The sequence below is a fragment of the Urocitellus parryii genome, chromosome 6 (assembly GCF_045843805.1).
Source record: "Urocitellus parryii isolate mUroPar1 chromosome 6, mUroPar1.hap1, whole genome shotgun sequence".
Lineage (NCBI taxonomy): Eukaryota > Metazoa > Chordata > Mammalia > Rodentia > Sciuridae > Urocitellus > Urocitellus parryii.
In genome coordinates, this window is record NC_135536.1 from 151,166,032 (window position 1) to 151,180,878 (window position 14,847).

General features: G+C 44.8%; 1 protein-coding gene across 1 annotated transcript in view; it reads left to right on the forward strand.

The window, feature by feature from the left end:
* The window catches only part of Acss1 (acyl-CoA synthetase short chain family member 1), a 60,965-nt gene that overhangs the window by 42,234 nt on the left and 3,884 nt on the right, over window positions 1–14,847 (forward strand). Inside the window, exons 6-12 of the mRNA XM_026393024.2 lie at window positions 4,130–4,277; window positions 5,508–5,645; window positions 7,253–7,345; window positions 8,876–8,988; window positions 9,354–9,480; window positions 11,287–11,414; window positions 11,563–11,626. Coding sequence (XP_026248809.2) covers window positions 4,130–4,277; window positions 5,508–5,645; window positions 7,253–7,345; window positions 8,876–8,988; window positions 9,354–9,480; window positions 11,287–11,414; window positions 11,563–11,626 — 811 coding nt within the window. The remainder of the gene's footprint in view (window positions 1–4,129; window positions 4,278–5,507; window positions 5,646–7,252; window positions 7,346–8,875; window positions 8,989–9,353; window positions 9,481–11,286; window positions 11,415–11,562; window positions 11,627–14,847) is intronic.

Below are 14,847 nucleotides of genomic sequence, written 5' to 3' on the forward strand. Positions count from 1 at the left end.
ATTACTTTTATAAGGAAACTTAAATTACTATGTGGAAATTGCATTATAGTGGGCCACAACTTTTGCAGTATAAATCAATGATAGAGCATATTTTTTATTCCAATAAATGCATTTGCAAAACAGTAACTCGTTTAAATGTGGATGGGTGGGGAATAGTGATTTAGTAGGGTATTCGTAGTTACCTTGGGGAGTAGCTGACATGTCCCATGTGGACTTGAGTTTTGAGCTACCATCTGTGGACTCAACTGTGTTGTAAAAAGCCAACTTAACTCTTGCTGGTGGCAGTGGTGAAGGGAACTGACTGGCTCAGATGACCTGGAAGTCTAGGCCCATATAAGCAGAGCTTGGAGGCTGACCTGGCTGGTGGCATCTTTCCCTGCCTTGGCAATCTTGTATTGAAGGTGAGTTTCCCAGCCAGGCTGACCCAGGAGCCAGAGAAAGCCTCAACAGTCTCAGAAAAATCTCGGCTGGATTGGGGTCCAGAGTTAATTCTGACGTGGTCACTATGGGTAGCAGTAAGGGTAAGATGGAAAATTCTGACTGGGCAGGCTGGGTCTCTTGGGGAAGTGCCTCCTGGAGATGAAAGTGAAGTGAGGAGGTTTCCCAGAGGGAATTACAGAGGGAAAGAGAAGGAAGTGCTAGAGCACAGAACCTATGCCCAGCACATTGACAGTGAGGCAGAAAGACAGATGTGGTACAGAACCAGCTGAGCAGATCGTATGTCATGCTGAACATGAATATATATTAACATATGTACCTCTAGCTGCTGGCTGACTTTGTCTGAGTCCCTGGACCTTTCTTGACCTCAGTTTGCTCCTCTGAAACCCGACTCCTCCTCAATTCCTAGTAGGGATGTTACAAAGATTGGCAGATTGTGTAAGTAAAAATGTTTTGGAACACATAATCACTGAGACCCAATGCCAGGAAAGTCAAAGTGGATCTGTTTCTATCAATTTATATAAAACATACATTAGGGAAGCTGCAAATGTGGTGAGATTCTTTGTTATTTGTGTTTTCTTTCTTACTTTCTGTACTAGAAATTGAAACCAAGGACACTCTATCACTGAGCAACATATTCAACTATTTTATTTTTATTTTTTAAATTTTGCCTTAGGATCTGGCATAGTTACTGAGGTTCTTGATAAATTGCCCAGCCTAGCCTTGAACTTGTGATCCTCTTGTCTCAGCCTCCCTAGTTACTGGGATTATAGCCACCATGCCCCACCTATTTGTGTTTTCAAAGTGTTCCCCAGACACTGTTTACATGAGCAAAAAAAGTGGGGTTATAGGCATGGGGGATATCTTTTGAATGACTTTTCAATATGTGGAGGTTTTTTTGAAGTGTTAGGAATAGAGACTTTTAGGCTTCTATAGATAAGACTAAATATGAAAAATAATGGAAAGAGAAGTGTGTTTCTCCTCATCCATTTGATATTTAGGGACTGCCCATGCCAGTGCTCAGGACTTGGGATTCAGGGAGACCTAGGCATCCAGAAGAAAGTAGGCAACTATGCAACTTTCTCTGCTCAGTGGTAGCAACACATAGGAAAAAGATTGTTTAGGTAACTGTGAACTACCAACCAGATGTGGTCCCAGGTATGCCCTGCAGTGGCTGGATTAGCTTGTGTTAATCCAAGTCTGTGTGTCCTTTGCTGAAAGGTGGGGTTAAGAGTCCTCACATCTGGGGCTGTCCTGTAGCTCAGGTAACTGTGCTCAGGTGACTAGGTGTGTCAAGCCATTGGCACAATATGTTGTTGGTGCCCTCATCATAATCACTGGGATGTTAGTATGTGGGCTCTTGCACAAGTGTGTGTGTGTGTGTAAGTGCATATTTGCATGCATATAGATGTGTGTGGGTACATGTATATGTGCATATGCTTGCCTGTGTATATGTGCACATGTGTTTGTGTGTGTACACATGCATGTATGCTTATACTATAGAATTAAGGCTCTTAGGGAAAAGGGTTTTTGGTTTTTGTGATTTTTTTCCTTTCTTTTTTGATATTGGAGATGAACTGGGGGTATTTACTACTGATCTACATACTCGTTTTTTATTTTGAGATAGGGTCTTGCTAAGTTGCTTACGGCACTAAATTGCTGAGGCTGGCCTTGAACTTGGTATCTTCCTGTCTCAGCTTCCTGAGTTGCTGGGATTACAGGTGTGCTGCTCGCCTGGTTTAGAATGGTTGACTCTGGAGTGTTTTGGAGGTGCGAGTGATGTCTGGGGTGTATAGTGGGGTTTGGGGTTCTGCCTGGCTGCTGGGCCCTTAGAGACTGATCTCCCTCCATGCACTATAGGGGGAGAATTCTGCAGTCTCATGACAGACTTGGCAATTTGGGTTCAAGTTGTATTAATGATTCTTTTTGACTTTTGAACATTTTGTGATGAGGGCCACAGAATGAAAATGCATTCTTTCTTGTGGAGCCTGGAAAAATAGCTCCCTAGTTTGGAAAAATAGCTTTACCTGGCCACTTGTAAACTCCACTGAGCTATCTGCAAACCCTGGAGAAACTGACCAGCAGTCTTCAGGAGCAGGACCTGGGGGCCAACTTGACCAGAGTTTTAAAAACATCTTTTTAGAACATAGATAAAATAAAAAAAAACTATTCAAATCAAATTAACGAGTTATAAGGCAAATGCCGCTTTGGTCAAGAAATGGAATGTTACCAACCTCCCCTTTATGACCATAGTCCCCTCTCTATATTCCAAATAATCACTGTTCTGTGTTTTTCTTTTTATAGTTTTGTCCTATCCACAAGTTCTTCCCTGGACATTAGAGCCTACTCTTGCCTGTTATTATTATTATTATTTTTTTGGATACTGGGGATTGAACCCAGGGGTGCTCTATTACTGAGATACATTTTCAATTCTTTTTATTTTCTATTTTGAGGCAGATTCTCACTAAGTTTGCTGAGGGGGCCTTGAACTTGGGATCCCCCTGCCTCATCCTCCCAGGTCAATGTAATCAAAGGTGTGTGCCACTGTGCTCGGCCTGGCCCCTGTCACAATATTTTTGATGTCTTTTTAAATGAAAGGGATGGGTTCCCCTCTATCCCTTTCATTTTCTTAAGCTTTGTTGTAGCACTTGGGCATTTGTCCCTGGTGTCCCTCTGTTCTCTGTGTTTCCTACAGATGGGCAGTTGGATCCCGAAACAGGATTAGGCTCTGGTTGGACACTCAGCCAGAATGAAGGAAATACAAATATCTCTCCTCGAGCTCTTAGAAGCTAATGATACTCAATGAAGTTTTGGGTCTTTTTGCCTTTTGTGTTTTGCAGCTTTTAAGGGATTTTAAAAATTGCAGCATAAAGTAATACAGAAAGGTGCCCGTGTGTGTGTGTGTGTGTGTGTGTGTGTGTGTGTGTGTATGCGCGCGCGTGTGTGTGCGCGAGCTATGTCCTCAGTCCAGGTGCCCATATCTTAAACAGACAACTAGAGGGGGGAGGGGAAAGGGAGAGAGAAGGGAAATTGCATGGAAAGGGATGGTGATCCTCAGGGTTATACAAAATTACATACAAGAGGAAGTGAGGGGTAAGGAAAGAATAATACAAGTGGAAGAAGTGTTTTACAGTAAAGGGGGTTGAGAGAGAAGAGGGGAGGGGAGGAGAGGGGAGAGGGGATAGTAGAGAATAGGATAGAGAGCAGAATTCATCAGACACTAGAATGGCAATATGTAAATCAATGGAAATGTAATTGATGTAACTGATGTGATTCAGCAATCTGTATACGGGGTAAAAATGGGAGTTCATAACCCTTTTGAATCAAACTGTGAAATATATCAAAATAGATGTAATGTTTTGAACTACCAACAATAAAAAAATTACTATAATATAATTAAACAGACAACTAGGTAGTAAAGTTTTGCCTCTGAGTGTACACTTATTTCTAGAAGAGTGACATTGCCAGCTCTCCCAGACAGTTCCCACAGGCTCACACCTACTGTTTCTTATACCTGCAGTTTTGTATTTCCCCTTCTGTGCACTATATGAAGCCTCCATAATGCACTCTGTCATCCTGCCACTGGTGGCCATGGTGACTGCATCTCAGTTACAGACCAATGCACACGTTGTGTGGGCATGTGGTGGGGTGGAAGGACAAGCTCCTAATGGTCTCCCTTTTGCTTTCACAGCTTGTGTTTGACTACCAGCCAGGCGATGTCTTTGGCTGTGTGGCTGACATTGGCTGGATCACAGGACACAGCTACGTGGTGTATGGGCCCCTCTGCAATGGAGCCACCAGTGTCCTTTTTGAGAGCACTCCTGTTTACCCTGATGCTGGTAAGAACTGAAGATCCTGTTTGGGTCCCGGTACTGGTGGTAGGGAAGGGAAAAGGCCTGCATTAGGGCATAGGCTGAGGTCTGGAAAGGGGTGGTTCTTGTGGTTGTCAAGACAACACTGTGGTTGACAAGTGGACACTGGAGAAGCTTGGCCTTGAGCACTGCTGAGTGGACTGGCACCTAGCAGAGTGTCTTCAGGAAGATTAGATGCTCAATATGAAGGAGTCTGATTATGAGCCAGAAGTTACTTCATCTCAAAACCACTCACTGCAGTGTTCCTGTCTAACTTAAGCTGCTTGCCTTGGGCCAATACCTTAGCACTGGCCCTCTTACCTCTGTGGCCACCTCACCTGACCAGATCCATCCTTTCCTTGAAGCCCAGGCCAGCTGCCCTCCTATCCTGTCCTTCCTAGCCCTTCTGCTAGATCCTTTAAGGCCATGTGTGGCCTGGAGCCACCTTTGTTAAACTGAGATCACTTTGAGAACATGATCACATCTTGCTGCCTGCGATATCTTCTCTCACATAACATACTGTCCCCAAATAATTTGTTTTAATGTAATAGAACCATAGCAACTCTGCCTGTGGACTCTTGCCCCAAGCATTCTACAGTGCATGGACTCCTTTCTTACCTCCCCTGGTTCCTCTTAGCTGCCAAATGGGGCTGGATACAACCAAGGAAGAGGGTATAGGGGCAATGCTAGGGATGGAGAGTCATGGCAGGTTTGGTCTTACTTGCATTGTTTTAGGGAATGGTGTGAGTTTGGTTTTGGTGGGAGGAGGGGTCAGGTGTGTGCATGCTAGGCATACTGGGTACATGGCTTTGTGTAAACACAGCAGAGATTGTGCTACTAGGGGTAAGACCACTAACTCCTTTAGGGATCCTTTAATTTGTGACTATGTCAAAGTTTGATGTCATTTTTGAAAATTCATAGTGATATCCCTTTGAGCTAAGTCCTGTCTAGCTCATGTGGGGTACACATTGTGGATGTAGTCATCCAAAACCAGGGGCAAACATGCTGCCTTGGATTTGGGGAGTACTGGGAGGAGGCTGCCTTTAGGACCCCTTTCTATCAGGGACAGGTATGGGTCTCTTTTTTTGTGACTACACTACATGTAGATGTCTGCCTATACCCAGCACTCAGTAACACTGGGTTTGTCTCCAGATGTGTTTAAAATAGATGGCGTTTGATAGATTCTCCTATTGACTGTGGGTTTGGGCTCTTTTGTAGGTCGGTATTGGGAGACAGTGCAGAGGTTAAAGATCAATCAGTTCTATGGCGCCCCAACAGCTGTCCGGCTATTGCTGAAATATGGCGACACTTGGGTGAAGAAGTATGACCGCTCCTCCCTGCGGACACTGGGGTCAGGTGAGTGGCCTACCTTGTGGCAGGGGAAGGTCTGCCTGAATGGGCTGTCAGAATCAGGATGGGCTTAGCGGTAACATGGGCTGTTTTTCCAGGATAGACATTGGACTGGGCCGGGGGGTGCTTCTGAGCAGGAGGCAGCCAACAGGAGAGTATTTCACTATTTTAGCAACAGTGGGTCTAAACTGGTAAGCCTAGGCTGAATACCAGCCCTTTGTGGGTATTTTATCAGGGCAGGCACTTAAGGTAGAGGCACTTCTTTTTTTCCTTCCCATTGAGGTATAAGACATGGTAAAATGTACAAATGTCAAGGGCTTAGCTTGAGGAATGTTTACTTACAGACTTAAATTGCTGACCAACACCCCAGTCAAGCTCTAGAAATAGAAGAATATAGAATAGAATACAGAAGGCTCTGTATAGTATCCCCTATCCATGACTGCTCTTTGGCCTCTCTTATAGTGGGTTAATTTTTGTGGGATTTTTTTGTTTTGTTTTGATTTTTGGCTTTTGTACTGGAGATTGAACCCATGGGAGCTTTACCACTGAGCTGTATTTCTAGCCCTTTTTATTTTTATTTTGAGATTGGGGCTCACCAAATTGCTGAGACTGGCCTTGAACTTGCGACCCTTCTACCTTAGTCTCCCCAGTCACTGGGTTTATAGGTGTGGGTCAGTGTTCCTGGTTAATTTGTGTGTTTTGGATTTTGTATAAATAGGCAAAGAGCTGTGTGAGTCATAGAGGTTTGTTTATTTTCACAGCTCTGTGGTATCCCATTGGATGGATATACCATAATTTTTTATTCATTCTACTCTTGAGGGCAGTTTATAGTTTCTGTTATGAACAGAGATGCTATGATTGTATGTGTCCACTTTTGGTGGCTATTTACACTCTTTTTTTTTGGGGGGGTGGGGTACTGGTGATTGAACTCAGGGGCACTTGACCACTGAGCCACATCCCCAACCCTATTTTGTATTTTATTTAGAGACAGGGTCTCACTGAGTTGCTTAGCACCTCACTTTTGCTGAAGCTGGCTTTGAACTTGTGATCCTCCTGCCTCAGCCTTTCAAGCATATGCCACCAACCCAGCTCTACACTCATTTTTGTGTAGTGTGTCAAGAGTCAAATTTTGGGGTGATAGGGTAAATGTATATTTATTATTTTTATTTTTTGTTACTCAGCATGGATCCCAGGCCTTCATGTATTCTAGAAAGCTACATCCCCAGCTCTATATTTAGCTTTAAAATATTTGGCTCAATGATTGTCTAAAGTAGTTGTATCAGGCATGGTTAGTCTTAAATATTAATAAATATGTCTCAATTCCCCCCCACCAAAATTCTGTACCAAACTGTTTTCCTACAGGGTATGTGATACTTGTGTCTCCCACATTCTTGGTGACTTTTTGCTTTTTGACCTCCTAATAGTGAAAACACCTTGGTATCCTTTATATTTCTCTGATGACCACAAACATGATAACTTACAGCTTTTCAGGTCTCCCCAGATGTCCTTTAGAAAAATTACAGAGCTGTTTCCCCCTCGACAATCTCTTCCTTTTAGTTTCAGGTTTATTTGAGATCTGTTCATTTCTTTTTTTCTTTCATGTGTGGATTCAGTGGGAGAACCTATCAACCATGAGGCTTGGGAGTGGCTCTACACGGTGGTGGGGGACAGCAGATGCACGCTGGTGGACACATGGTGGCAGACAGGTGAGAATATTCCCGAGGAGAAGGAGACATGGTCTGGGGGTGCTGGTCTCAGTATAAGCCTTGATTCTGGAGGGTCTAGTGGGTGAGGCTGAGACCAAGGTTTGAGCTGTCAGAAGGAAGTGTGATGAGTACCACGTGCATGAGTCTCTTCGACACATAGCTGCTGTTTTACAGCTGTTAAGATTGTGTGTAATGATTCTGAGCCTCTGTTTCCTCACCTGTAAAGTGAGTACTCCCTCACAGGCTCTGGGTGAGGATGAAATGAGACGACACAACTCAGGTATGTGGCCCAGGCCTGGCATGTAGTAAGTGCTCAGTATTCACGTCTCTCTTTAGGGGTCCCTTCCTGCCTTGCTTCGCCTCACTTTCCTTTCCTTCTCCTTCTCCCTTCTTCTTTCCTATTTCCTTCCCTCCCGCCTTCCAGCCTCCCTTCCCTCCTTTCCTTCCTTCCTCTCTTTCTCCCCTTCTCTTTCTTCCCTCCCTCCCCTTCCACCCTTTCTTCCTTCCTTGTTGCTAGAAATCCAACCCAGGGCGTCTCACATGCTAGGCAAGCACTCTATCACTGAGCTACACTCCCAGCCCCAAGGGGACCTTTTCTGAACACTGGTACATCTGATGGGGACAGGGCACTGTGTTACAAGAGACCATAAGTTTAAATTCTAGTGGGAGAAGGAAGTGTTTCTGTGGGCATTTTGTTTTGATCTGTCCCCGCCTCTCTGGGATGTCTGACATACTGGGATGTTTGGGCAAGAGGTCACTGCTGATAAAATAACGCAACTCTCCAAGGTCTCCATCTTCAAGTAGCCAGCAAGTGAGATGTTCTGAATAGCACAGTTCTTATTCATTCAGAAAGTCACAGATGGAGATTCTTTTACAGCTCAGTCTCGGGATGCATTTCCATGCAGATAGAGACGAGTGGGAGAGATGACACGAGGACAGGCTTTATGGGCCTCTCTTATTTGTTGGGTCAAATGGGCACTGACCCAGAGCAGTTCTTTTCCTCCATCTTACTGTGTAAGTGAGTGGACTCTGCCCTCTCCTATTTCACACAGGGGCTGACACAGAAGGGTCCCTGAGCGGAGGGAGGCCTCTGCCCCAGCTGCAGAATGTGGAGTTTCCAGGACTGAGCCCTGCATTAGGGTTCTGCTTCCAAACCCAAGCCTAGTTTGCCCCAGCCAGGCGAGGTGGTACATACCTGTAATTCTAGCGGCTAGGGAGGCTGAGGCAGGAGGATCATGAGTTCAAAGCCAGTCTCAGCAACAGGAGGGCACTAAGCAACTCAGTGAGACCCTGTCTCTAAATAAAATACAAAAAAAGGGCTGGGGATGCGGCTCAGGGGTTGAGTGCCCTGAGTTCAATCCCTGGTACAAAAAAAAAAAAAGTTTTTGTGCTCCAGAAAGCATGGTCCCATCCACCTCCCACTTTGGCAGAGCACAGAGGAGGTGTCACATGTCCTTTGAGGATATAGTCTGGACACACTTGTCACTGACTCCCCAGCTAATCTGGCCTTTCTTCTCATTATCCTTGCAGAAACAGGAGGCATCTGCATTGCACCTCGGCCTTCAGAAGAAGGGGCAGAAATCCTCCCTGGCATGGCGATGAGGCCCTTTTTTGGCATCATCCCTGCTCTCCTGGATGAGAAGGTGTGTGAGGGCCCTGTGGAGGTTGTTCCTCTGCACACGCACCTAACTGCAATCACCAGGCATCCTCCTGCTGCCCCTGTCTGTTCTACTCTCCTTTCCCTCATGGTGTGCACCCAGGGTCTGGCCTCTAGAGCACAGACCAGAGTCCCCATGCAGCCCTTATGCAGTCCCTTCTCAGAGAGACATTTGATGGCATCACAGCATAGAGCGAGCCCAGGGCTTTCCTTAGGTGCCTCTGGAGGAAAGTTTGAGGCAGTTCTACTTGGACCCTGGCTTGTCATTTTTCTGCCTCAGGCCAAGCTGATTTTCAGTTCCTTGCTTATCAGTCTACCCATTCTCTCACACACGTCTCCCTGGGTCTGCAGGGAAATGTCATAAAGGGCAGCGATGTCTCTGGGGCCCTGTGCATCTCCCAGGCCTGGCCAGGAATGGCTCGGACTATCTATGGCGACCACCAGAGATTCATAGATTCCTACTTCAAGGCATATCCAGGTGAGTGTGCTGAAGAAGGGACTCTCATGCCTATCCCATAGATTCATGGAATCGTATTTCCATGGATTACTGAAATGTTTTAAGTTAATAGCAGTTGAGTGCATTGCAATGCAGTGGTTAAGAACAGGCCCTCTGGGGGCATGAATTTAAATCCAGCCTTCTCTCCCTTTACCTCCCTGACATTTCTTATCTCTACCATGCAAGTCAGTCCCACCTCAGGGGCCTGTGTGGGGCTTGGTGGACATGGGTGTGAATCCCGTAAGCACAGCACCTGGCCCATAGTGGGCATCCTGTTAGCTATTAGGAAAGATGAATGAAGAAACCATTTTGGAAAACTGTCATAAAGGCTGGGAGTTTTTTGCAGTTTACTTTTTTAAAAAAAATATTATTCTAATTAGTTATACATGATAGTAGAATGCACTTTGACACATCATACATAAATGGAGTATAAGTTCTCATTCTTCTGGTTGTACATGATGTAGAATTACACCGGTCATGTAGTCATACATGCACATAGGGTATTAATGTCAGACTCATTCTATTATCCTTTCTACTCTCTATCCCCCTCCCCTCCCTTCACTCCCCTCTGCCTAATCCAAAGTGACTCTATTCTTCCCAACAACCCCCCCCCCTCTCCTGCACACTGTGGATTAGCATCTACATATCAGAGAAAACATTCAGCCTTTGGATTTTGGGGATTGGCCTTATTTCGCTTAGTATGATAGTCTCCAGCTCCATTCATTTACCTGCAAATGTCATCATTTCATTATTCTTTAAGTCTGAGTAATATTTCATTGTGTATGTATACCACATTTTCTCTATCCATTCATCTGTTGAAGGACACCTAGGTTGGTTCCATAGTTTAGCTATTGTGAGTTGAACTGCTATAAGCATTGATGTGGCTGCCTCACTATAGTATGCTGATTTTAGATCCTTTGGGTATAAACCGAGGAATGGGATAGCTGGGTCAAATAGTGGTTCTATTCCAAGTTTTCTGAGAAATCTCCATACTGCTTTCCATAATGGTTACACTAATTTGCAGTCCCACCAGCAATTTATGAGTGTACCTTTTCCCCCACATCCTTGCCAACACTTATCGTTGTTTGTCTTCATAATAGCTGCCATTCTGACTGGAGTGAGATGAAATCTTTGAGTAGTTTGGATTTGCATTTCTCTAATTGCTATAGATGTTGAAAATTTTTTTTATATATTTGTTGACCAACCAAATTTCTTCTTCTGTAAAGTATCTGTTCATTTCCTTAGCCCACTTATTGATTGGGTTACTTGTTTTGGGGGCTTAAGTTTTTTTGAATTCTTTATATATCCTGTAGATTAATGCTCTATTTGAGGTGCAGTTTACTTTTATTTTTTTCTTGGTTTGCTTTTGTGTTATTGGATCAGAAGTGTATATGAACACCATCTTCCCTATCTTTTTGAAACCAGTAATTTTCTCAATAAATCTTAAGCTTAGGGAGCTGAGACTCATCATTTGGGAGAAGCTTCTTGAAGGCAATACTTGTCTATGTTCTGCTTCCTGGACTTATGCAGTCTTCACAGGATCAATGTTCTGTTGTTCAGTGCCACCTGCCCCTTCACTAGAACACAGCCAAGTGGTGCTATTTAGAGGTGTCTGCATTAGGAGTTGACAGGAAGGCCAGGAGGTCAGGAATTCAGCCAAGCACTGGACTTCAGTTTGGGTCTGTAGAGTGAGGTTGGAACATGGGTCCCTCTGTTTCTCATGGAAGCTGGAAGTTCTGTGGGTTCTGGTTTCAAGTTCTTGGTGCTGTTCCCCCTGCTGTGGTACAGGCTATTACTTCACAGGAGATGGGGCTCACAGAACTGAGGGTGGCTATTACCAGATCACAGGGCGCATGGATGACGTCATCAACATCAGTGGCCACCGCTTGGGGACCGCGGAGATCGAGGATGCGATGGTGAGCTTGGCCTGGACCTTCTCCTTTGCCCCTGCACCTCTGTGATGCCTCTCTTGACCTCTGAGTTGGGATGGGAATGTGCAACCTGAGTTACCTTCTGCACCCCGGGGTCACCATGTTTTGCACTTTTCTTCTCTGTCGTGCACAGGCTGACCACCCTGCAGTGCCGGAAACTGCTGTCATTGGCTACCCCCATGACATCAAAGGGGAAGGTAAGTGGCTGCAGGATACACTCCTCTTTGATTCCTGATCTCATGCCCATCACAGGAACCCTAATAAAAGGAGTAGACCTGCTCCCTTCCCCTCCCACCCCTCTGCCCTATCTAGAGTTTATCTATTCCTCCCATGCTCCCTCTCCTGACCCCACTATGGGGTTAGAAATGATGGTGGAGTGTGATGGACATTATTATCCAGAGTACATGGATGAAGGCACAAATGGTGTGAATAGACTTTGTATACAACCAGAGATATGAAAAATTGCGCTCTATATGTGTAATAAGAATTGTACTGCATTCCGCTGTCATATATAAATAAAGAATAATTTAAAAAAAGGAGTAGACATGGAGGGCAGGACAAGTTTTTTTTTTTTTTTTTTTTTTTTTTTTTTTTTTTTTTTTTTTTTTTTTTTTTAATGGGTGAAGCTGTTGCTTTTCTTCTCAAGTGGAGATTTTGGCTGAGGAATCTGGACATTGTGCGTGTTAGGCTAGGGTGAATTCTGAAATACCCAGGCTTCACTGACCTTTAAGGACACTCTTTCACAAGAAGCTGTGACCTGTTTGGCCCTTGGCTGGGTCTTGAGTAATTTCCTCCTGGCACTGTTCAAGCCCTGTTACAAAGAGTTCATAAGAAAATGTCCGGCCATACTAGTCCTCCCCTGTTCACCTGCTTGGTCACAATGTTCGTGTCAGCTCTGCCTTTGCCATGTCTGTATGTCACAGTGCAGGAGCAGTGTGCTGGGACTCTGGAGAAACCTGACCCGTGATTCCCATTGCATGTTGACATGCAGGGGGAGGTAAAATGAGTGATCGGAATGGTATTCTCTACTGAGGACACACTTTGTTCCAAAGCCTGCTGATTCCTAAGTGGCTGTGTCTGGGGAAGGGCAGGAGTGCTGGAGTATTGTAAAGCCAGGTCAACAGTGGCCACACTGACCTGGTATAGTGTGACCCAGACATATGCTGATCCTATTCCAGGACACTGCTGGATAGGCAGACCTCTTCTGCCCTACCCAGTAGCCTGGGATTGAGTGTTTACCTTCCTTCTTTTAGGGACATCCTGCGTCACAACTTGTCCCAAATATCACATGCCTCCCTGCCACATTTGTGTTCCACTGTTCCACTATTTACTCCAACTACTTTACTTTATTTTTATTTGCTTTGGTGTCAGGCTCTGAACCCAGGGCCTCATGTCTGCTAAGCATATGCTCTACCACTGAGCTACAACTCAATCCTTCAAGTACTTTCTTCAAATTGACCCATTGTAGAATTTAAAATTTATTTAAATGCTTTAAAAACAGCATTTTCAGTTGCCATGATGTGCTGATGAGGCTGCTGTGGCATTGTTAATAGGAGATTGGAATTGTTAATGGGAGAGCTGTGAGTGGCAATGCCCAGCAGAGGTGTGGGCTGGACATAATTAGGGTGGGAAGAGAGTGAAGATAGGAAAGTTCTTCACATTTGACTTGGGTAACTTCTAAAGGGACCTCACACTGGCAGGAGTCTAGACCTTACCTCTGGAGATCCTCAGAACTGGTACATTTCTGGAGTCTGGAAGCTGTGGGAGCTGAGTGTGTCTGAGTCCCATGGCTGAGCAGTGCTTCCTTCTCAGGGTCTGGGGCCCTGAGAGGACAAAGGTATTGCTGAAAGGGGCTGATGATCCCAGATACCTTCTGCCCTGTCCTGGGGGTTCATCAGCCCCTGGAAAAACCCCAGAAAATAAGTGCAAAGTCAGGGAAGGTACATTGGAAAGCAAACTTGGAACAAAATGTAGGGGTCTGTGATAGTCACTACCTTTCACAGGGCAGCTTAAGGTCTGGCAGATCATGCTGGGGTTGTCCTCTCCTGGGGTGGCATGGCCCAGGATGCAGATGTCTCTGAGGCTCTTTCAGAGGAGAGAGTCTTGGCTGCAGGGCACCTGACTCAGTGCTCTCAGGGCTCTTGGGCTCTTTCCATACCCATCAGCAGCTCTAAGCAAGTCTTTATTCCCTGGCCTTTCAATACCTGCCAGGCTGTTGGGATAAAATGTACATTTCATGGGTGTAATGATACGCATTTTCTTGGTTTCTAACAAATTTAAACATCTCTTTATCTGTAATCTATGAGTAACCCATTAAGTTCTTGGTTAGCCCCCAAAGCTGATTGTCAATGCTGTTATGTATCCATCAACACACCCTCTATTTTGCACTTGGTCTGAGTGAGGGGAGCCCCAGTTTAATTAAGTTTAGTTTAATTAAGACTAGTTTAATTAAGACTCAGAACCTTTGAGCCTCTGACCAGGGTCTCATGCCTCTGACCTCTGATATCCTGGGCCTTATCCATTTCCTTCTAACTCTTAACTGTTTCTTCCTTCCATGTGGTTTCCTCCTTCATCTCTTTAAGAACTCAATAGTCCAGGCCCACTTCCAATCCCATATCAACTAATAGGATGACAAAAATGGGGTTCTTTCCAGTAAAGATCTCACAACCTCATGGATGGGGGTAGTAGGACTGACAACAAACTTTACACAGCAAGTACCATAACTAGTTTTATGGGCAGAGTCAGGAAAAGTATCACAGAGTACAAAGGGGCTGAACTGGGTCTTGAGGGATGAATAGGAGTTTGCCAGGTGATTTGCATAGGCAAGAGCTGTACTTGCCTGCAGATTGTAGTTTGTTTGGGAAATAATCATTTACTGCTGGATTTAACAAGCATTTATTAAGCATCTGTTGTGTTCAGTGCATGGTATCAGAGCTGGGGACACAGCAGGGATAAAATAGAGTGTTAACATTTAGGGAACCATCAGCAGAGGGGAGAGAACAAAAATAAACATGGTCCATGAGGAAACTACATAGAGTATTAGGTGAGATATGTGCTGGCAGAAGAATGAATTAAGATGAGGGGAATTAGTGCAGGAATTAACAGGCAAATGAACCATAAAAAGAGCTACACATATGTATATAGAAACTTAATGTATGAGAGAAAGGATGTTACAAGTCAGTGGGAAGGGACAGGGTATCACAAATGGTGCTGGAGAAGTGACTGTTCATGTGGAGAACAATAGGATTAGATCCTTGTGTGATAGTGGAATCCATTGTACATCCTTTCTGTAACTTGCTAGGATACTGAGAAGCAAAACCTCGTATTTGCACTAAGATATGGGTTGGCCAGGGCTGCCCAGCAGAGTTTCTTGTCATGATGGAACTGTTCCATATCTATATCTGCTCTGTCCAGCAGA